The sequence below is a fragment of the Miscanthus floridulus genome, chromosome 1 (genome assembly GCF_019320115.1).
Source record: "Miscanthus floridulus cultivar M001 chromosome 1, ASM1932011v1, whole genome shotgun sequence".
Taxonomy (NCBI): Eukaryota; Viridiplantae; Streptophyta; class Magnoliopsida; order Poales; family Poaceae; genus Miscanthus; species Miscanthus floridulus.
The window spans coordinates 34739977-34761638 of record NC_089580.1 but is presented as its reverse complement, the minus strand read 5'-3'; the positions used below and the strand labels follow the sequence as shown (position 1 = coordinate 34761638).

The window sequence follows — 21662 nt, the reverse complement described above, 5'->3', positions numbered from 1 at the left end:
CAAAGATAGAGGGCATGAGCAAATGGTGCACGCACAGAGGCCCAAAAAAAGAGAAGCCCCAAAGGAAGCGCCTATATATACCAAATTGAACACACGGCAACAGCACACACTGGACACGAATCACTAGTAGACACAGCAAGCAAAAAACCAAATATTCCACTGCCCTTACCGTTGCATGCAGACAAGTGCGGCCCGGCGATGACGAGGATGAGCTCGAGGGCGGTGGCGGCCGCCTTCCTGGTGCTCACGGTCGCCTGGCCGCTGCTGGCCTCGGCGCAGCCAGCGCCGAGCATGCCTCCGCCGTCCCTGCCTGCGGCGGCGGCCACGAACAACTCGCGGTTGGAGAAGGCGTACGTGGCGCTGCAGGCGCTGAAGCGCGCCATCACGGACGACCCCAAGAAGCTGACCAAGAACTGGTGCGGGCCCGACGTGTGCAACTACTTCGGCGTATACTGCGCGCCGGCGCCTGACGACCCCTGCCAGCGCACGGTGGCTGGCGTGGACCTCAACCACGGCGACCTCGCCGGCACGCTCCCTGAGGAGCTGGGCCTCCTGTCCGACCTCGCCGTCTTCCACCTCAACTCCAACCGCTTCTGCGGCTCCCTCCCCGAGTCCCTCCGCTCCCTCCACCTCCTCCACGAGATCGATGTCAGCAACAACCAGCTGTCCGGCCCCTTCCCGTCGCAGCTCCTCTGCCTCCCCAATGTCCAGTACGTCGACATCAGGTGAGCACGCATACAGTACACGCATCAGATTACTTGAACCTGCGAAAGAAGCTGTATATTAGTGCAACTAAATTATGTGATGCATGTGTGTGTGTGAAGGTTTAACAACTTCTGCGGCGAGGTGCCGGCGGCCATCTTCGACAAGAAGATCGACGCGCTTTTCATTAACAACAACCACTTCGAGTTCTCGCTGCCGGTCAGTTTCACCAACTCGACGGCGTCGGTGATCGTGCTGGCGAACCTGCCGCGGGTGAGCGGCTGCCTGCCGAGCAGCATCGGCGACATGGCCGGAACGCTCAACGAGCTAATTCTTCTCAACAGCGGCATCTCCTCCTGCATCCCGCCTGAGATCGGCAAGCTGGACAAGCTCACCGTGCTCGACCTCAGTTTCAACAACATCGCCGGCACGCTGCCGGATACGATCGGCAACATGCGCGCGCTGGAGCAGCTCGACGTCGCGCACAACCAGCTCGCCGGCGAGATACCCGAGAGCATCTGCGAGCTGCCGCACCTCAAGAACTTCACCTACTCGTACAACTTCTTCTGCGGCGAGCCGCATCGGTGCCTCGAGGTGCCGCGCATCGACGACCGGCAGAACTGCATTGCTGGGCGCCCCGACCAGCGGCCAGGCGAGCAGTGCATCTCATTCCTACACCAACCTCGGGTACAGTGCGATGCCCATGGGTGCATCGCGCCACCATCGCCGCCACCGCCACCTCCACCAGTGCATGCTCCTCCGCCGCCTGTATACTGATCTGTGGTAACTTGGAATTGCTTCCTGCCTTGTGGTGTGAAAATTGAAGGGTAAATGCATACACATGGTATATACTGTAATTTTTATTTCTCAACAAAAGAGTAATAATGGATTCATAGATTTTCATTACGGAATGCTTCGCATATTCTCAAAAGAAAAATATTTACACTGCACAACTCAACTGGAAGTTTGGTGAAAGAGACTTATCAATGTATTCCTTTATTGTTTCTTGTACTGGTTTTTTAATGTTGTAGTACTGAAAGTCATAGCTAAGTAATGTTCTCTTAGCAGTACGATCTGCAAATACTTCACTTCTCATCACATTTATCAGTATAAATAGTTGAGTTATGGCTGTAGTTTAGATGAGGGACCATGTCTAGACAGAATTAGGACCACTATTAAAGTGGGAGGAAACAAAGAAAAACGACATAAGGATAGCCGCATCGTTTTGCGTTTTACAGGTAAAAAATGATATAAATGTTGGGATAATCATGCAACCTTTGGGTGTTCATAAGAGTTGGTACATTACAGTGTTGAAAAGTTATGTTTGACAACAATATATGACCTATTCAAGAATTGAAGCTAAGAAAACAGAGGAACAAGAAAACAGAGGATGATAAATTAAAAAAGAATCTAGTTCAGTACACCAAATGATGTACAGTAGTGGAATAATGCATTTGATAAGGATTGGTCAAAGGAGAATATAAAAAGGCGCTCTCATGGATTCCAGCTGCAAAGAGCGTTTTCTTCTACTCTATGGTTGATCAACTCAAAGGGCAAGAAACTTCCTCTACCTCTCATCTTGGCTGGCTCCAGGCAGGCAGGATTTCTTCATGCAAGTACTCAACATACATCTTTACCTTTATCCATATAACTTCTACTTCATGTCCTTGTCACATGATCGACCTACTAAAAGATTGCATAACTGAAAAGAGTATGATGTACAACATCCAAGTATATCTGGTAAGAGTAAAGCATGCTAACGATTTTCTGGAGATGGGTGACTAATAGAGGAAGGGCAATAGGCTTAGATTACTTAACCAGATTACAGGAGGAGTTACACGTATATATAGGAGAGCAGGGAGAGCCCAAAGGACCTGGCCAGCCTGGAGGTGGCGCATAGGACTAAGAGATTACAGCTAAGAGGTAATTAATTCTAACACCCCCTGCAGTCGGAACGTCATTAGAGCGAACGTTCAGACTGGAGCAGAAATCCATAAATACAGAAGAAGGAAGCCCCTTGGTGAAGACATCGGCGAACTGCGACGTGGTGGGAACATGAAGAACACGGACGGCTCCAATGGCGACCCGTTCCCGGACGAAGTGGAGGTCGATTTCCACATGCTTGGTGCGCTGATGCTGAACGGGGTTGGTGGAGAGGTAGACGGCGCTGACGTTGTCGCAGTAGACGAGGCAGGCTGAATCCAGAGGATGGTGAAGCTCCTGTAGAAGCTGTCGCAGCTAGGAGGCTTCAGCGACACCGTTGGCAACGGCACGGTACTCGGCCTCGGCGCTTGACCGAGAAACGGTGGGTTGACGCTTAGACGACTAGGAAACAAGGCCGCCTTCGAGGAAGACAGCGTAGCCTGAGGTGGAACGGCGGGTGTCGGGGCAGCCGACCTAGTCGACATCGGTGTACACGACGAGCTGAATTGGAGTAGATCTGGGAATGACCAGACCATGACCGATAGTGCCCTAAAGGTAGCGAAGAATCCGCTTGGCAGCAACAAGATGAACTTCCCGGGGATCATGCATGTGTAGGCAGACTTGTTGGACGGCGTATGCAATGTCAGGCCGGGTGAAGGTCAGGTACTGAAGAGCTCCCACAAGGCTGCGGTAGGCTGTAGGATCATCAACAGAAGGGCCGACATCAGTAGACACTTTGGCACAAGTGTCGACAGGGGTAGAGCATGGTTTACAGCCGCTCATGCCGTGTCGAGTGAGGATGTCCAGAGTGTAATGACGTTGTGAGAGAAAGAGAGTATCCCTGTGTCGCTGAACTGCCACGTCGAGAAAGTGGTGCAGGGGACCGAGATCAGTCATGGCAAATTCCTTCTTCAGTGCATCAATCACACGGTGTAGGAGCTGCTCAGAGGAGGCTGTAAGGATAATATCATCCACATATAGAAGCAAGTAGACTGTCGCGGTGCCACGGCGATATATGAAGAGAGAGGTGTCTGACTTGGCTTTAGTGAAACCTAGTGAGAGCAGAAAAGAGGCAAACCGGCTGTACCATGCTCGCGATGCCTACTTTAAGCCGTAGAGGGATCTGTTGAGCTTACAGACGTGTCCAGGAATAGCAGGATCAGCAAAGCCAGTGGGTTGAGAGCAATACATTGTTTCTGACAAAGTCCCGTGGAGGAAGGCATTCTTTACATCAGGTTGATGGATGGGTCAATCCCGAGAGTGAGCTAGAGTGAGGATGGTGCGAACGGTAGCGGGCTTGACGACGAGACTAAAAGTCTCATCGTAATCAACTTCGGGGCGCTGTGTGAACCCATGGAGCACCCAACGAGCCTTGTATCTGTCTAAGGAGCCATCAGCATGAAACTTGTGTTTGAAGATCCATTTTCCAGTGACCACATTTGCCTTGGCAGGCTGAGGAACGAGATCTCAAGTGTGGTTGTCCAAGAGGGCAGCAAATTCTGCTTCCATGGCCCGACGCCAGTGCGGATTAGCAAGAGCATCACGACAGGACCACGGCAGTGGGGACAGAGCCTCAGTGTGTAGAGCAAGGCGAGGCTGCCTGTATCCGGACTTCCCACGGGTCGCCATGCCATGAGAGTTGGCGATTGGCGGGATGGAGACGGCTCCTGTTGGCAGTGGAGGACCACTCTTGACGTAGCGTGGTGGAGAGGGAATCATGCCGGAGCGTCGAGGAGGAGCCCCAGCGGGGGACTCAGGTGGCGAGCTGGGTGCGGGGGCACGCCGGGTGTAGACATGGACGATGGGCAGCTTGCTGAAGGAGGAAGCCGGGGACACCTGCATAGGGGGCTCTGTGGGCGCATGTACAGGGGGCGCTGTGGGCGCATGTAGAGGGGACGCTGGCAGAGGGGGCGTCATGGATGCCTGTACAGCGGGCGCATGTGGAGGGGGGCCATGGGCGCGGTGAAGCCGGGTGGAGGAGACCGGGACGCTGGCGTGCCCGGAGTGGGCACCGAGGCGCCCATTGGTCTGGGTATGGTGAAGCCTGGCGGAGGCGACCTGGATGTCGGTGTGCCCAGTCCCGGCGCTAGGGTGACTGAAGACACCAGCTGGGAGGGGGCCCGTAGAGGTGTAGGTGCTGGTAGGGTGCCAGCGACTCTAGGTGTACCTACAGGGAGAAAAGGGACTAACGGAGGGTCATCATCAGTTAGAAAATCCAGTTCGTGTGTAGGTGGTGAGGGCCGACGAAGTGAGAAAGGGAACATTGTTTCGTCGAAAACAACATGGCGAGAGATGATGACACGGTTTGTGGTGAGGTCGAGGCACCTTTAACCCTTGTGATTGGGAGAGTAGCCAATGAAAACGTATAAAGAAGAGCGCGGGGCAAGTTTGTGAGGAGTGGTAGCGGTGAGATTAGGGTAGCAGGTGCACCCGAAGGCCCGGAGGTCATGATAGGAAGGGTGAGTGCCATAGAGTGCGAAGAAGGGAGTGCTCATGTTTAGCGTTTTGGTGGGGAGGCGATTTATGAGGTGGGTGGCAGTAGCAAGTGCATCGGCCTAGTAGGAGGGGGCATGGACGCTTGGAAGAGCAGGGTGTGGGTGACATTGTTGGTGGTGCGAAGCATGCATTTAGCTTTGCCATTTTGCTGCGAGGTGTAGGGGCATGACATGCAGAGAGAAACACCTTTGGCAAGAAAGAAAGCACGAGACGCAGAGTTGTCAAACTCACGACCGTTGTCACATTGCACGGATTTGATGGTACAACCAAACTGAGTGTGCACAGAGGCGAAGAAATTGGAGAGGACAGTAAAAGTGTCAGACTTTAATCGAAGAGGAAAAGTCCAAAGAAAATGAGAGCAATCATCGAGAATAATGAGATAATATTTAAATCCGGATACACTGACAATAGGGGATGTCCACAGGTCACAATGTATCAGATCGAAATGTTTAGGTGCTCTAGACAAGGAACTAGTAAAAGGCAAGCGGACATGGTGCCCAAGCTGACAGGCATGGCAGATGGAGTCATCTTTAGACTTGCTGCAGATAATGGAAGATGACTGGGCGAGACTCTGAAGGGCAGCCCTGCCGGGGTGGGCAAGACGACGATGCCAGGTAGTTGGAGAAGGAGTGGCCACAAGAGCACAAGGATTAGAAGGCGACGACGGGAGCTGTAAGGTGTAGAGAGGCCCTGAGCTATTACATCAAAGGAGGGTGTTCCTGGTACGGAGATCCTTCACAGAGACACCAAGAGGGTCAAACTCCATAGAAAACAAAGTTATCGGTAGTGAACTTACGAACAGAAAGATTTTTAATGATGTCAGGAGCTATAAGGACATTGTTGAGATGGAAAGGGCCAGGAAGAGTGGAGTATCCAGTGCCAACAACCGGGAGAGTGATGCCATTTCCCACAACAATGGAGGAAGGAAAAAGAGGAGGATGGAGATACGGTAATCGTACCAGGGTTGGAGGCAATGTGAGACAAAGCACCCGAGTCAATCACCCAGTCCGAGGAGTTAGGTGGCGGGGTGAGGGTGACGGTGCTAAAGGCGTTGGCGAGGGACTGGGGATCCCACGGTGACCAAGCAAGAGGCGTCGGAGGTGGTGCTAGCGTCTAGGTAGGATGAGATGCCTGGGTGGGCACCTGGTGGTATGTCCCAGGAGCCAAAGGGTAGTAGGCTGGAGGCACGCCAGCCACCAGAGCGTGCTGCTGCAGCTGCTACGACGGAGGCGGGCCGGTGCGGGGAGGTGGACCGCGAGGGCCACCGGGAGTGGACCCGGGCCACATGTGGATGGACCTGGTCCATGGGTTGAGGAGGGAGGGCCACTGGGAACCACTTGGTGAGCCACTGTTCGAGCCGCCTTGGCCACGGCCGCCACGATGACACCAGCCATGGCCACTACCAGACGAGGCCCCTCGACATTCTGTTGAGGACGCGGGGTTGCAGACCCAGAGGTTGGCTAGGATGCAGGTGGCTTACTGGACGAAGAGACGACGAGAGCCGATGGAGGTGCCGAGGAAGGTGCCATGTTGAGCTCGGCCAGGCGCAAGTCGGCGTGGATGTCCGCAAAGGAGGGGAACGACTTCTGGCGCGTGATGAACTGCGACATGAACTGGAAGCGTTCATTGAGGCCTCGCAATATGTTTAGCACCAGAGTACGGTCATGGACGGGCTCACCAAGATCGGCAAGGGCATCAACCATGCCCTTCATCTTGCGGTAGTAGTCGTCGATGGAGAGGGCGCCTGGGAGAGGGTGCGGAACTCAGCATCGAGGAGCATGGCACGTGACTCGCGATTGTTCAGGAACTGCTGTTCAATGTCGAGCCACGCTGCCGAGCGGAGATGCCATCACACTCATGGATGACATCTAGAAGGTCGGTGGAGATGGTGTTGAAGATCCAGGAGACGATGAAAGGTCCTAATGGCTAGAGGGGGGGTGAATAGCCTAATAAAAATTTCTATAACAACACTTAACAAAAGGTTAGACAATTATGAGGCGAAGCAAGTGTTGCGCTAGCCTACTCAAAATGCAAGCCACCTATCACAATTCTAGTTTAGATAGTATCGATTCACACAAGAGGTATGACACTACCCTATGTTAGTGTGCTCTCAAAGGCTAACTAAAGAGCCACATCAACCAAGCAAGCAAGCTCTCACAACTAGTTACACTAAAGAGTTTGTCAACTTGTTTGCGGTAAAGTAAAGAGAGTGATCAAGAAGGTTATACCGTTATGTAGATGAAGAAACCAATCAATCACAAGGATGAATAACAATAAAGACCAATCATCTCAGAATCAAAGGATGAATACAATGATTTTTACCAATGTTCACTTGCTTGCCGGCAAGCTACTCCTCGTTGTGGTGATTCACTCACTTGGAGGTTCACGCGTTAATTGGCTTCACACGCCAAACCCTCAATAGGATGCCGCACAACCAACACAAGATGAGGATCACACAAGCCATGAGCAATTCACTAGAGTACCTGTTAGCGCTCCACCGGGGAAAGGTCAAGAACCCCTCACAATCACCACAATCGGAGCCGGAGACAATCACCACCCTCCACTCAATGATCCTCGCTGCTCCAAGCCGTTTAGGTGGTGGCAACCACCAAGAGTAACAAGCGAAATCCGCAGCGAAACACGAACACCAAGTGCCTCTAGATGCAATCACTCAAGCAATGCACTTGGATCACTCCCAATCTCACTATGATGATGAATCAATGATGAAGATGAGTGGGGGGACTTTGGCTAGGCTCACAAGGTTGCTATGTCAATGAAAATGGCCAAAGATGCGAGCCATAGCCGGCCATGGGGCTTAAATAGACGCCCCCACGAAATAGAGCCGTTATACCCCTTCACTGGGCACACTGCGCTCTGACCGGACGCTCCGGTCCATTTGACCGGACGCCAGCCCTCAGCGTCCGGTCGCCCGATGGACGCCATGTGTCACCAGCTTCAAACGTTGTTCATCAGATGTCAACGGCTACGAGGCTGATCGGACGCTCCGGCAAAACTGACCGGATGTTGAAGCCCCAGCGTCCAGTCGTTTCCAGTAAGCTCCTAGAGGCGTATTTCTTCGATCGGACGCGTTCGGTCCACCTTGACCAGACACAGACCAGCGTCCGGTGCAATACCCTAGGTACTATGCCGACCGACCAGTTCGACCGGACGCAAGCTGCCAGCGTCCGGTGCTTTCAGACCCAGCGTCTGGTCAGTTGACCGATGCCAGCATCTTCGTGACCAACTTGTTTTCACTTCTAACTTCTTCACCCTTGCTCCAATGTGCCAACTACCAAGTGTATCACCTTGTGCACATGTGTTAGCATATTTTCACAAACATTTTAAAGGGTGTTAGCACTCCACTAGATCCTAAATGCATATGCAATGAGTTAGAGCATCTAGTGGCACTTTGATAACCGCATTCTGATAGAGTTTCACTCCTCTTAATAGTACGGCTATCAAACCTAAATATGATCACACTCGCTAAGTGTCTTGATCACCAAAACAAAATAGCTCCTACAAATTATACCTTTGCTTTGAGCTTTTTATTTTTCTCTTTCTTCTTTTCAAGTTTAAGCCCTTGATCATCATCATCATCATGTTATGATCTTCATTAGCTTCTCCACTTGAAGTGTGCTACCTATCTCATTATCACTTGATAAACTAGGTTAACACTTAGGGTTTTATCAATTCACCAAAACCAAACTAGAGCTTTTAATCTCCCATTTTTTGGTAATTGATGACAACCCTTATACAAAAATATAAAATAAAATTCAATTGAATCCATGTTGCTTGCCCAAGCATATTTACCATTTGTAAAAGGATATGGACAAGTTTCATGAACCCCAGATGGTAGCAATTGCTCCCCCTACATATATGCTAAGAGTTTAGATTAAAGCTTGCACATATACTTAGATAGGAAATATAGGAATCAATGTCTACCAAATGATGCTAAGGTGTAAGAGATGGACCTTTGAAGCGTGATACCAATCGGAGTGCACCAATATACCATCCTTAGCACCATTGTTAGCTCAATACCACTTGAAAACATACTTTAGAAAGATACCACTTGTAAAGACTTACTTGGAAATGAAAGTTATCTAGTGATTTCATTTCATCATTCAATCTTATAACTAACATTCATCACACAAGCATGGATGTATAAATTTAATACTTATGCCATACAAGCAAACATATGAAATGCACATATACAAATGCACTATACAAGTTCATGAGCTTGCTCCCCCTACTTGTGTGCTCAAAATGTTAATTGATTATAGATTCCTTTCATTTATCATATCTCTCCCCCTATGTCAAGTTCTCCCCTGTTGTTGTCTTTTCACTATCTTAGTACACTAATATCTTTGTTTTTCTCCTCATGTACTAGTGTCTTTATTTCTCTCTAGTGTCTTTGTTTCTCTCCCCCTAGTATCTTTGTTTCTCTCCCCCTTTGTCATCAATGACCACAAAGGTTCTAAATATAGATAGTATTACTTGTAGGGTCGAGATTATAAATGTCAATTAATGGTGTGAGGATTATTTTCCTAAATTTAGTCTAGTCTAGATCATTTACCAAAAATATTTAACTCGATTTGATCCAAGGACAAGCTTCTTCACACCTCCAAATAAGGGTTATCTTGTACCATGTTGAGTTACACACTTATAGTTCATTTTCTAGATTTAACACTAGGTTTACAAGCTCATAAACATGTTATATGCTATCACTAGATCAAGTTAAGTATAGAAGCAATAGTGATACCATATAAACATCAAATTCATTTGATTTTCATGAATGAGCCTAATAAAATAGAACCATTTAGAAAGGTCCTAATAAGATTGAAAATATGACTAGATGCACTAAACATGTCCTTAGCAAGGATGTATGTCATGCCAATCAACTTTTACCTTGGATTGCTCGAAGGAGAGGCATGTCATATGAGTGGGGGGTGCATCAACACATATTTGAGAAATCCAATATGTTCAACTCATTCCTTAGCTTGCAAAACCTTTTCTCATCCAATGGCTTGGTGAATATATCGGTAAGTTGATCTTCGGTGCCTACACTCTCAATGCAAATGTCCCCTTTTTATTGATGATGTCTTATGAAATGGTGGCGGACATCAATGTGCTTTGTTCTTGCATGTTGCACCGGATTGTTGATCAACTTAATTGCACTCTCATTGTCACATAGCAATGGCACTTTCTTGAACTTGATTCCAAAGTCACTCGAAGTGGCCTTCATCCAAAGTACTTATGCACAACAACTACGGACGGATATGTATTCGGCTTCGACGGTTGATAATGCAATACTATTTTGCTTCTTTGATGACCATGAAACAAGTGATCTTCCCAACAATTGATATGTGCCTGAGGTGCTCTTCCTTTCAACCTTGCATCCCGTATAGTTCAAGTCAGAGTAACCAACTAGCTCAAACTTTGCTTCTTTGGGATATCATAAACCAACATTTGATGTATACTTTAAGTACCTCAATATTCTTTTTGTAGCCTTCAAATGACTTTCTCTTGGTGAGGCTTGAAAAATCTTGCACATATGCATATACTAAATATGACATCCGGCCTTGATACGGTCACATAGAGTAGTCTTCTAATCATAGACCGATACAACTTTTGATCCACCATGTTTCCACTTGCATCACTATCCAAGTTGTCATTTGTTCCCATTGGTGTGCTAATGACTTTGCTATCAATCATGCCAAACTTCTTAATTATGTCCTTGATATACTTGCTTTGACTTACAAATGTACCATTCTTTAATTGCTTGATTTGAAGACTAAGAAAGTAACTCAATTATCTAATCATGGACATCTCAAACTCATTAGCCATCATCTTTCCAAACTCATCACAAAAATCTTGATTTGTTGATCCAAATATGATGACATCTACATAGATTTGCAATACAAATAGATCTTTTTCAATCTTCTTGATGAAAAGAGTGGTGTCAACCTTGCCTATTGTGAACCCTTTAAAGAGGAGGAAGTCCCTCAATCTCTCATACCATGCTCTAGGTGCTTGCTTCAAGCCATACAATGCCTTCTTAGACTTGTACACATGGTTGGGCTTCTTGTTATCTTCAAAACCAGGAGGTTGCTCAACATATACTTCTTTATTGATGTAGCCATTGAGAAATATACTCTTAACATCCATTTGATAGAGCTTGATGTTGTGGGCACAAGCATAGGCTAGCAAGATTCTAATTTCTTCCAATCTAGCAACTGGGGCATATGTTTCTCCAAAGTTAAGATATTTAACTTGTGTATATCCTTGTGCTACCAATCTTGCTTTGTTCCTTACTACTATCCTATCTTGATCTTGCTTATTTCTAAAGATCCATTTGGTTTCAATCACATTGTGTCCCTTTGATCTTTCTACCAACTCCCATACTTGATTTCTTATGAAGTTGTTAAGCTCTTCATGCATAGCATTGACCTAATCAACATCCTTCAAAGCTTCATCTATTTTCTTTGGTTCAATAAATGACACAAATGAGAAGTGTTCACAAAACGATGCCAATCTTGATCTTGTTTGTACACCTCTAGAAATATCACCAATAATTGTATCCAAAGGATGATCTCTTGCAATACTTGTTGGTTGAAGCAATGGAACTTGATTGCTTGCACTTGCTTAATCATTAGGTTGAGATGATGTACTAGTCACTTGATCTTGATCAATATCATGAAAGTCACTTGCACTAGCTTGATTTGTATCATCTTGCACATTTGAGTTAGAGAGCACTTGAACTTGATCATCTTCATCATCAATCACTTGCTTAGGACTCAATTCACCAATATCCATGTTCTTCATTGCATTTGAAAGTTGAATGCCTCTAACATCTTCTAAGTTCTCATTCTCTTCTTGTGAACCCTTGGTTTCATCAAATTCAATATTATGAACTTTCTCAAGAGTACTACTATCTAAATTCCAAACTCTATATGCTTTATTTGTAGTGGAATAACTAAGTAGGAATCCTTCATCACATTTCTTATCAAATTTGCCCAATCTAGTGCCTTTCTTTAAGATATAGCATTTGCAACCAAAGACCCGAAAATATGCAATGTTGGGCTTTCTACTATTCAAGAGCCCATATGGTGTCTTCTCTTTCAATCGGTGACAATATAGGCGGTTGCTACAATAGCAAGCCGTGTTGATAGCTTTGGTCCAAAAAGATTGACTCACATTGTACTCACTAAGCATAGATCTTGCCATATCAATGAGCGTTCTATTCTTTCTCTCAACAAGGCCATTTGATTATAGAGTGTATTTAGCCAAGAATTGATGTCTAATTCTAAATTCATCACATAACTCATCAATTCTAGTGTTCTTGAATTCACTATCATTGTCACTTCTAACTCTCTTGATGATTGTTTTAAACTCATTGTGAATACCTTTGACAAATGATTTGAATGTTGTAAATACATTATTTTTGTCCACTAGAAAGAATACCCATGTGTATCTAGTGTAGTCATCCACTATCACAAATCCATATTTATTTCCACCGATACTAGTGTATTGTGTTGGCCCAAACAAATTCATGTGCAATAACTCAAATGCTTTACTAGTGCTCATCATGCTTTTTCTTAGGATGGGTGTTTCCAACTTGTTTGCCGGCTTGACAAGAGCTACAAAGCTTATCATTTTCAAACACAACATCTTTCAAGCCTTTAACTAAGTCATACTTAATCAATCTATTCAATTGTTTCATTCCAATATGACCAAGCCTTCTATGCCATAACCAACCCATGCTAGACTTTGTGAACAAGCATGTAGACAATCTAGCTTCACTAGCATTGAAATCAACTAAGTATAGATTCTCATATCTAAAGCCTTTGAAGATCAAATTAGAGCCATCTACACTTATGATTTCTACATCATCTACTCCAAATATGCATTTAAATCCAAGATCACACAATTGAGCCACGGATAGCAAATTGAAGTTCAAGCTCTCTACTAGCAACATATTGGATATGCTCAAGTCATTGGATATTGCAATCTTACCAAGCCCTTTGACCTTGCCTTTGTCATTATCACCAAATGTGATACTATCATAGCCATCATTGCCATTGGTGTTGATTGAGTTGAACATTCTTGCATCACCAGTCATATGTTGAGTGCACCCACTATCAAGAACCCAATGCCTTTCTTCAGCTTTGTAATTGACCTACAAAAGAAGATCAATTCTTTTTAGGTACCCAAACTTGCTTGGGTCCTTGAAGGTTAGTTACTAAGCTCTTTGAACCCAAATGGCTTTCTTCTTTAAGCCCATCCATGGTTTGCCAATGAACTTAGCCTTTACACTATTTGTACCCTTAGTAAGCATATAGCATGAATCAAGCTTAATGAAGGATACATTAGCATTTTTGCTTTTGTTTTTGTATTCTTGCTCTTTGTGACCAACTTGCTTGTAACTAGTGCAAAATCAACCATTGTTCTTCACAAAACTAGTCTTGTGAAGAGCAAAGGCCGCCTTGCCTTTCTTGGAGGTATAGCCCAATCTCTCTTTGTAGAGAGAAGCTCTTTGGCTACCAAGCACATAAGCAAGCGGTCCTCACCATCATAAGCCTTAGCTAAGGTGTGAGTGAGCTTAGTGACCTCCTTCTTGAGGTTCTTATTCTCAACCACTAGTGAGGTATCATAAGTGAGACCATCACTACTAGATGAGGGAGAAGTGGAAGTGCTACAAGAAGGGTTAGTATGAGCAACAATGATAGGCATAGATAGTGATTCGTCAATTATATCACAAGTTAAACCTACATTGCAAGTGTCAACATGCTTCCTTTTATTTTGCTCATCAAACAAAGTGGAATGAGCCTTTTCAAGCTTTTTGTGAGCTTTACCAAGCTTTTCATTGGCTTCCTCTAGCCTCTCATGAGATGCATTGAGCTTATCAAAGGCTTGCTTAAGGGTTTTTAGTTCCTTTCGCAAGCTTTTGCATTCTATTCTCTTGATATCAAAGTGTTTTCTAGCATCTTCTAACATGTCAATTAATTCATCTTTAGTAGATTCATCATCATCACTATTACTATCATTTTCATTTTTATGTTCATTATCATCAATATGTTCTTCATCACTTTTATCATCACAAGATTGTACCTTAGTGGCCTTAGCCATGAAGCATGATGAAGATTCGAAGAGAGAAGGCTTCTCATTGATGACAATGCTTGCAAGAACCTTCTTCTTGGTGGTCTTGTGATCATCACTTGAGGAGTCATCACTATCCCAAATGACTACATATGAACCACCCTTCTTCTTCTTGAAGGCCATCTTGTCCTTCTTCTCTTTTTTTCCTTCTTGTCCTTCTTCTTATTCTTCTTGTTGTCATCATCATTGTCACTATTGTATGGGCATTAAGCAACAAGATGATTTTTGCTTCCACACTTGAAGCACCTTCTTGACTCTTCTTTGTTCTTAGATGAAGACTTCTTTTTTCTAGCACGGTAGCCCTTCTTCACCATGAACTCGCCAAATCTCTTGACAAATAGAGCCATCTTCTCATCATCATCATCCCAAGATTCATCTTCTTCACTTGAAGTTTCTTGCTTTGCTTTGCCCTTGGATGATGTGGCTTTGAATGCCACGCTTTTCTTCTTCTCATCCTTCTTCTCCTTCTTTTCTTCCTTCTCATTATCATCTCTATAAGTATCATCGGTTATTATATCTCCCAACACTTGGTTTGGTGTCATGATGTCCAAACCACTCCTCACTAAAATAGTGACCAATGTACCAAATCTTGAGGGTAAGCATCTCAAAAACTTGTGGGAGAAGTCCTTGTCCTTCACCTCTTCTCCAAGTGCTTTGAGATCATTGATAAGCACTTAAAGCCTATGAAACATCTCCGGCACACTCTCATCCTCCTTCATCTTGAAGCTTGCAAACTTTTCTTTGAGAATATATGCCTTTGCACCCTTCACGGCTTGAGTGCCCTCAAATGATTCTTTCAACTTCTTCCAAGCTTCATGTGCCATCTCAATATTCTTGATTTGCTCAAATGTTCTTTCATCAATTGCATCATGAATGGCACTTAGAGCAATGTCATTGTTTTGGAGAAGCACTTTAGCGGCGGCGGTGGGATTCTTTGGATCACCAATCTCAATTTTGGTTTCTACCACCTTCCACACCTTTCTATTGATTGACTTGATGTGTGTTGTCATCTTTGACTTCCAATAAGGATAATTTGTGCCATCAAATTAGGGTGGTTTCTTGGTGTTGTTGATTTGAGCCATTTTAACACCGAAGGTTATTAAGCCTCAAATAACGGTGACCTCGGCTCTGATACCACTTGAAAGGTCCTAATAGCTAGAGGGGGGTGAATAGCCTAATAAAAATTTCTACAACAACACTTAACAAAAGGTTAGACAATTATGAGGCGAAGCAAGTGTTGCGCTAGCCTACTCAAAATGCAAGCCACCTACCACAATTCTAGTTTAGATAGTGTCGATTCACACAAGAGGTATGACACTACCCAATGTTAGTGTGCTCTCAAAGGCTAACTAAAGAGCCACACCAACTAAGCAAGCAAGCTCTCACAACTAGTTACACTAAAGAGCTTGTCAACTAGTTTACGGTAAAGTAAAGAGAGTGATCAAGAAGGTTATATCGCCGTGTAGATGAAGAAACCAATCAATCACAAGGATGAATAACAATGAAGACCAATCACCTCGGAATCAAAGGATGAACACAATGATTTTTACCGAGGTTCACTTGCTTGTCGGCAAGCTACTCCTCGTTGTGGCGATTCACTCACTTGGAGGTTCACGCGCTAATTGGATTCACACGTCAAACCCTCAATAGGGTGCCACACAACCAATACAAGATGAGGATCACACAAGCCACGAGCAATTCACTAGAGTATCTTTTAGCGCTCCGCTGAGGAAAGGTCAAGAACCCCTTACAATCACCACAATCGGAGCCAGAGACAATCACCACCCTCCGCTCAACGATCCTCGCTGCTCCAAGCCGTCTAGGTGGCAGCAACCACCAAGAGTAACAAGCGAAATCCGCAGCGAAACACGAACACCAAGTGCCTCTAGATGCAATCACCCAAGCAATGCACTTAGATCACTCACAATCTCACTATGATGATGAATCAATGATAGAGATGAGTGGGAGGACTTTGGCTAGGCTCACAAGTTTGCTATGTCAATGAAAATGGCCAAAGATGTGAGCCATAGCCGCCCATGGGGCTTAAATAGATGCCCCCATGAAATAGAGCCGTTGTACCCCTTCACTGGGCACACTGCGCTCTGATCGGACGCTCCGGTCCATTTGACCGGACGCCAGCCCTCAGCGTCCGGTCGCCCGATGGACGCCACGTGTCACCATCTTCAAACGCTGTTCGTCAGATGTCAACGGCTACGAGGCTGACCGGATGCTCCGGCAAAACTGACCGGACGCTGAAGCCCCAGCGTCCGGTCATTTCCAGTAAGCTCCTAGAGGCGTATTTCTTTGACCGGACGCGTCCGGTCCACCTTGATCGGACACAGACCAGCGTCCGGTGCAATACCCTAGGTATTGTGCCGACCGACCAATTCGACCGGACGCAAGCTGTCAGCGTCCGGTGCTTTCAGACCCAGCGTCCGGTCAGTTGACCGACGCCAGCGTCTTCGCGACCAACTCGTTTTCACTTCTAACTTCTTCACCCTTGCTCCAATGTGCCAACTACCAAGTGTATCACCTTGTGCATATGTGTTAGCATATTTTCACAAACATTTTAAAGGGTGTTAGCACTCCACTAGATCCTAAATGCATATGCAATGAGTTAGAGCATCTAGTGGCACTTTGATAACCGCATTCCGATACGAGTTTCACTCCTCTTAATAGTACGGCTATTAAACATAAATGTGATCACACTCGCTAAGTGTCTTGATCACCAAAACAAAATAGCTCCTACAAATTATACCTTTGCCTTGAGCTTTTTGTTTTTCTCTTTCTTCTTTTTAAGTTTAAGCCCTTGATCATCACCATCGTCATGTTATGATCTTCATTAGCTTCTCCACTTGAAGTGTGCTACCTATCTCATGATCACTTGATAAACTAGGTTAGCACTTAGGGTTTCATCAATTCACCAAAACCAAACTAGAGCTTTTAGACGACCACGCAGTCCATGCGGGACCACGCTGGATCGTTGAAGCGGGAGGCGTCACTGAGGACGTCGTCCTTCAACGCGAAGCAGCCGAGGATGAGGAGGACGTAGCCGCGCCACCTAGGGTAGTTGGAGGACTGGAGGTCCAGAATGATCGGAATCAAGTTCTTGATGTTCTGGACAGCGGCAGCCTGGCTGTGCAGATGAGCGATGGCCGCGGCGTCGGAGGAGATGGAGTGATCGTCGCCGTCCTGAGAGTCGTCGTCGTAGAGGGAGTCCGTGCGGAGACGGTCCCGGAGGGCAGCGGCCTGCTGTTCTAGGGCGTCGGCCTGCGCGCGCTCCTTCTCAAGGGCGTCAGCGGCGGCACGAACGCGATCCTGAGCGGCAGCAACGGACTTGAGGAGGTTGGCCTCCGTCTGAAGCTGCTGGCTACGTTCGGTGTTGGTGGAGTGCAGGGAGGCGGCCTCCTCCTCCATCTTCTGGGCGGCAGCGAGAGTTTCATCACGGTAGCCGCGGCGGAGGCGCCGGAGGTCGAAGTGGCCATGGGCGCGTGGCTGGGGTGGCACCAGGTGCGTCAACGGGGGCAGCTCCAGGCACGCCGGCGGCAGGGAAGGGTCGCGGGTCGCGGCGGCTCCGAGCGCGCGGGGCGGGCACGACTCGAGGCGCGCGCGCGAGAGATGAACGAGCGGGCGCGGCTCGAGGCGGGCGCCGGGAATAGCGGAAGCAGAGGAATCGTAAGTTAGTCTGATACCATAATAGAGGAAGGGCAATAGGCTTAGATTACTTAACCAGATTACAGGAGGATTTACACGTATATATAGGAGAGCAGGGAGAGCCCAAAGGGCCTGGCCAGCCTGGAGGTGGCGCATAGGACTAAGAGATTACAGCTAAGAGGTAATTAATTCTAACAGTGACAGAGACCATAAAGCTATGTAAAGATGGTTGTGATGGGAACATGAACATATGTAAGTATCACTGGAGAATGCAATCTCAATTGTGAAACTGAGTGATCAGGCTGTCACAGTTTGATCAATGAATGACAAACCAGTACATGTTAACTAGGTAAAGTAGGATAAGATGGTGCATAGTGCAAGTGGAGAATAAGATGTCACAATGACAGTGACTAAACCAGTATTATACCAAGTGTAATATGGCTAATTACCCTAAAACAAATGACAAAAAGCTGATGGCATCATTCTTACACCCATTATGAGGCTCCTAAGTCATAGAGTTAAGGACCAGGTCATCATAAAATCAAGTCTGCTAAGGTAGCAGGTGGCCTAATGTGTTCTCATTGCAAAGAAGACACAAAACCAGGGTCGGTCAACCAAGTTTCATGGACACGGACTTTAGGGCAACATACAATTTCAAGTTTTCAACATTCGTCAACAAATCGCAATGTGTATACATGGTGGATATTTCTGATTGACCAATTTCTCTTTTCAGTAATGCACTCATGCTGTGACTTAACTCTGTTCAAATGCTCCAGGCCTCCAGCTGTCCAGCATTTAATTGTGCGATTGTAGCTAAATAAATGTGGTTTCTTGATCTATCTGTGAAATAAAAGAGTAATAACTGTTACGGGACCAATATGGTACACTACACTATGCCAGTAGTATAACATATGGCCTGAATTCTGAATAACCATTATGACTGTCATCAGACATAACTGAATAAAGAAAAGGACTCGTTAGACTTTATAACTGGTTCCTACGATAGTTATATGAGAGAATCATAAAGTCGATGCCTTTAATGAAGAGCTGATTCCAATTAATTTAGGGAAGATTCAAAGAAAGTTTTGGGGAATCCTGAACCATATATCAATGAAACTCAAATAAAAACATCATCTTTTTTTTTATTAAAAAGATCCAGTTCTTGGTTAATACGGTGATCTTTTCTTCAAGCAAGCAGAAGTTTTTTTTTTTCTCGAATACGCAAAAGGTTTGCGCATCTTTGTACTAAGTAAAGCAAGCAGAAGTTATGCAGTAATATTGTACCAACGGGAATAGGGGACACATAATAGCTGCAGGCAAGGCAGAACTCAGTGAATAATGCTGATCGATATGCACTCAACTCAGAAAATCAGGAAGTTAATGGGCTTTGGCTATAATTGGATATTCAACAGCAAATTCAAGGTTACATAACCTAGTATCATTCAGTGCCAATAATATTCATAAAAAGAATCATCAGTCTGTCAGTAGGTTTTCCATGCATATACAGATTCACCATACCTGAGTGGAAGGCATTGCAATACAAGATATTGAGGTGCAAGAATTTTGTTCCTAAAAATCTACCAATAGTCACCGCAAGAACAGAGCCCTTCTTCAAAGTGATGGAAGCGGTTCAGATCTCTGAGTATAATTCGCCTATTGAAGATCATTGAGACAAGCTTTGCCATTAAGTGGCAATCTGGGCATACGCGGAGATTCTTCACAACACGCAGTGTAGCTCCTGGAGCAGTATTTAGAAGCCCAAAAGCAATTGCCAGCTTCTCACTATGGTATTTTAGGCTTATTGCCTTCTCCTCCTCACCCATTTCGACATGAAACACATGTGAAGTATCAGGGACATAACCAAAAAGTTTTAGTTGATCGATCACTTCATCAACCATTTTCCGTGCTTCTTGTGATTTGGGGTGCCTTCCATCTCCTGCGAAGAACTCATGAACCGTGTTATCTATCTCGATTGAGCTGCAGCCAGGCACCTTTACCACACCTTTTTCACTCATCAGTTTTCTTACCCTATTCATCTCTTCCCAGTATCCAGTGTTTGCACACAAATTCGAGAATATTACATAGTCACCACCATGAGAATCGTCGAGCTCAAGAATCCTCTCAAAGACATGCTTGCCAAGTTCGACATCTCCATGGCCTCCACAAGCAGAAAGCAACGTCCTCCATAAGATGGGGGTGGGATTTATTGGCAGTTCATCAATGAACTTATAAGCTCTCTCCAGCTGCCCTGATCGAGCTAGTAAATCCGTCACACAACCATAGTGCTTGATCCCTGGAACGATACCATGATCTTTCATATCATCGAAATATTGAAGCCCTTCACTCACCAGACCAGAGTGGCTACAGGCATAGAGCACACCAAGGAATGTAATATCGTCAGGCTTCATCCCTTGCTTCTTCATCTGCTCAAACAGTGAAATGGCTTCCCTGCCATAGCCATGGTTAGCGTAAGCAACGATCATCACTGACCAAGCCTGCCTATCTCTTGATTCCATCCCTTGGAACACAGTAACGGCATCCTCCAAGCTCCCACACTTTGCATACATGTCAATCAGCGCAGTGCTGACCTTGACGAGGGAACCGAGCCCTATCTTCCGAACATAATCATGGACCCACCTCCCCAGTTCGAGCGCCCCGAGCAACGCGCACGCCGAGAGCACGCTGATCACCGTCACGGACGTCGGCTTGAGCCCCTTGGCCTGCATCTCGCGGAACAGCACCAGCGCCTCCCCGGGCCGGCTGCTCCTGACGGCCGCGGCGATCATCGCGTTGTACGAGACCACGCAGTCCCCGTCCGCCCCGCCAAACATGACGCGCGCGGCGCGCGCGTCCCCGCACTCAGCGTACATGTTGATGAGCGTGGGGCGGACGTAGTCGTGGCCCGCGGCGCCGAGCTTGACCGCCATGGCGTGCGCCTGCCGCCCTTCCTCCCCCGCGCGCGCCGCGGCGCACGCCTTGAGCAGCGACACGAACGTGTACGTGTCCGGCGCGACGCCCTCCTCCAGCATCCGCACGAACACCCGCGCCGCCGACGCCGAGGCGGAGGAGGGGCTGGAGGAGGAGCGTGCGTAGCCGCGGAGCAGGGTGTTGTACCAGAGGGCGTCCGCCGGGTGGGGCACCCTGTCGAACACCTGGCGGGCGTAGGCGAGGTGCGCGGGGCCCGCGCCCGAGCCGGTGCAGAGCGTGAGGAGCCTGGTGACCAAGGCCGGGTGCGCGGCGAGGCCGGCCTTGACGGCGGCGCCGTGGAGCTGGGCGAGCGCGCGGAGGCTGGTGCAGTGCGGGAGGTGGGAGAGGACCGGGTGCTGCTGCGGCGGTGGGCTCTTGGGCTTGGCGGGAAGGAGAGGGGCAGGCGTGGCGGTTAGAGGCGCGGACGACATTGCCGCCTGCCCGTCCGTCCCGTTATCTCCGGGAGGACGCGCGACGCGAGACAAAGGAGGGTCGCCGGATAAGAGATTAGCGACGCTTGACGCCTTGGGGATTCTACTGGGAAACTGCAAATCGGCCCCTGGGCCTGACGAGTCTGGGCCGAGATCCGGTTAAATCGGGCCAGACATCAAGGCCCAGGTGCCGTCGCGCCAAGCCTGGCCGGCTGGCCCTGGCCCCGACAAAGAGCGCACCTGTTCCCCGTTTGACCTGGGCACGCGACGATACCAGCCAATCGCCCGCCCAGGCCAGCTCTGACGACATCAAAAGAACAGGGAGCAGGCAAT

General features: G+C 47.2%; 2 protein-coding genes across 3 annotated transcripts; one reads left to right on the top strand and one right to left on the bottom strand.

Moving 5' to 3' along the window:
- The first annotated feature begins 97 nt into the window (after positions 1 to 97).
- LOC136478360 (leucine-rich repeat extensin-like protein 6) lies at positions 98 to 1698 on the top strand. The gene is made up of 2 exons (XM_066476794.1): positions 98 to 725; positions 825 to 1698. The coding sequence occupies exons 1-2, from the start codon at positions 199 to 201 to the stop codon at positions 1477 to 1479; spliced, it is 1182 nt and encodes a 393-aa protein (XP_066332891.1). The 5' UTR covers positions 98 to 198; the 3' UTR covers positions 1480 to 1698.
- A 16134-nt stretch (positions 1699 to 17832) lies between these two features.
- LOC136478350 (pentatricopeptide repeat-containing protein At2g02980, chloroplastic) lies at positions 17833 to 21454 on the bottom strand. Of its 2 annotated transcripts, XR_010764249.1 has the most exons (2): positions 19450 to 21454; positions 17833 to 18771 (listed from the first exon to the last, which is right to left on the bottom strand). XR_010764249.1 is itself a non-coding variant. In XM_066476781.1 (1 exon), exon 1 carries the CDS (start codon positions 21327 to 21329, stop codon positions 19509 to 19511), a length of 1821 nt encoding a protein of 606 aa, XP_066332878.1. In that variant the 5' UTR covers positions 21330 to 21453; the 3' UTR covers positions 19304 to 19508. The 2 variants fall into 2 exon arrangements, 1 of the variants encoding a protein (XP_066332878.1); XM_066476781.1 differs by lacking the exon at positions 17833 to 18771 and having other exon boundaries at positions 19304 to 21453.
- Positions 21455 to 21662: the final 208 nt, after the last annotated feature.

Coding starts and splice junctions, on each gene's coding strand:
- LOC136478360 (XM_066476794.1), top strand. CDS start 199: ATGACGAGGATGAGCTCGAGGGCGGTGGCGGCCGCCTTCCTGGTGCTC. Junction 726..824: donor GTCCAGTACGTCGACATCAG/GTGAGCACGCAT, acceptor GTGTGTGTGAAG/GTTTAACAACTTCTGCGGCG.
- LOC136478350 (XM_066476781.1), bottom strand. CDS start 21,329: ATGTCGTCCGCGCCTCTAACCGCCACGCCTGCCCCTCTCCTTCCCGCC.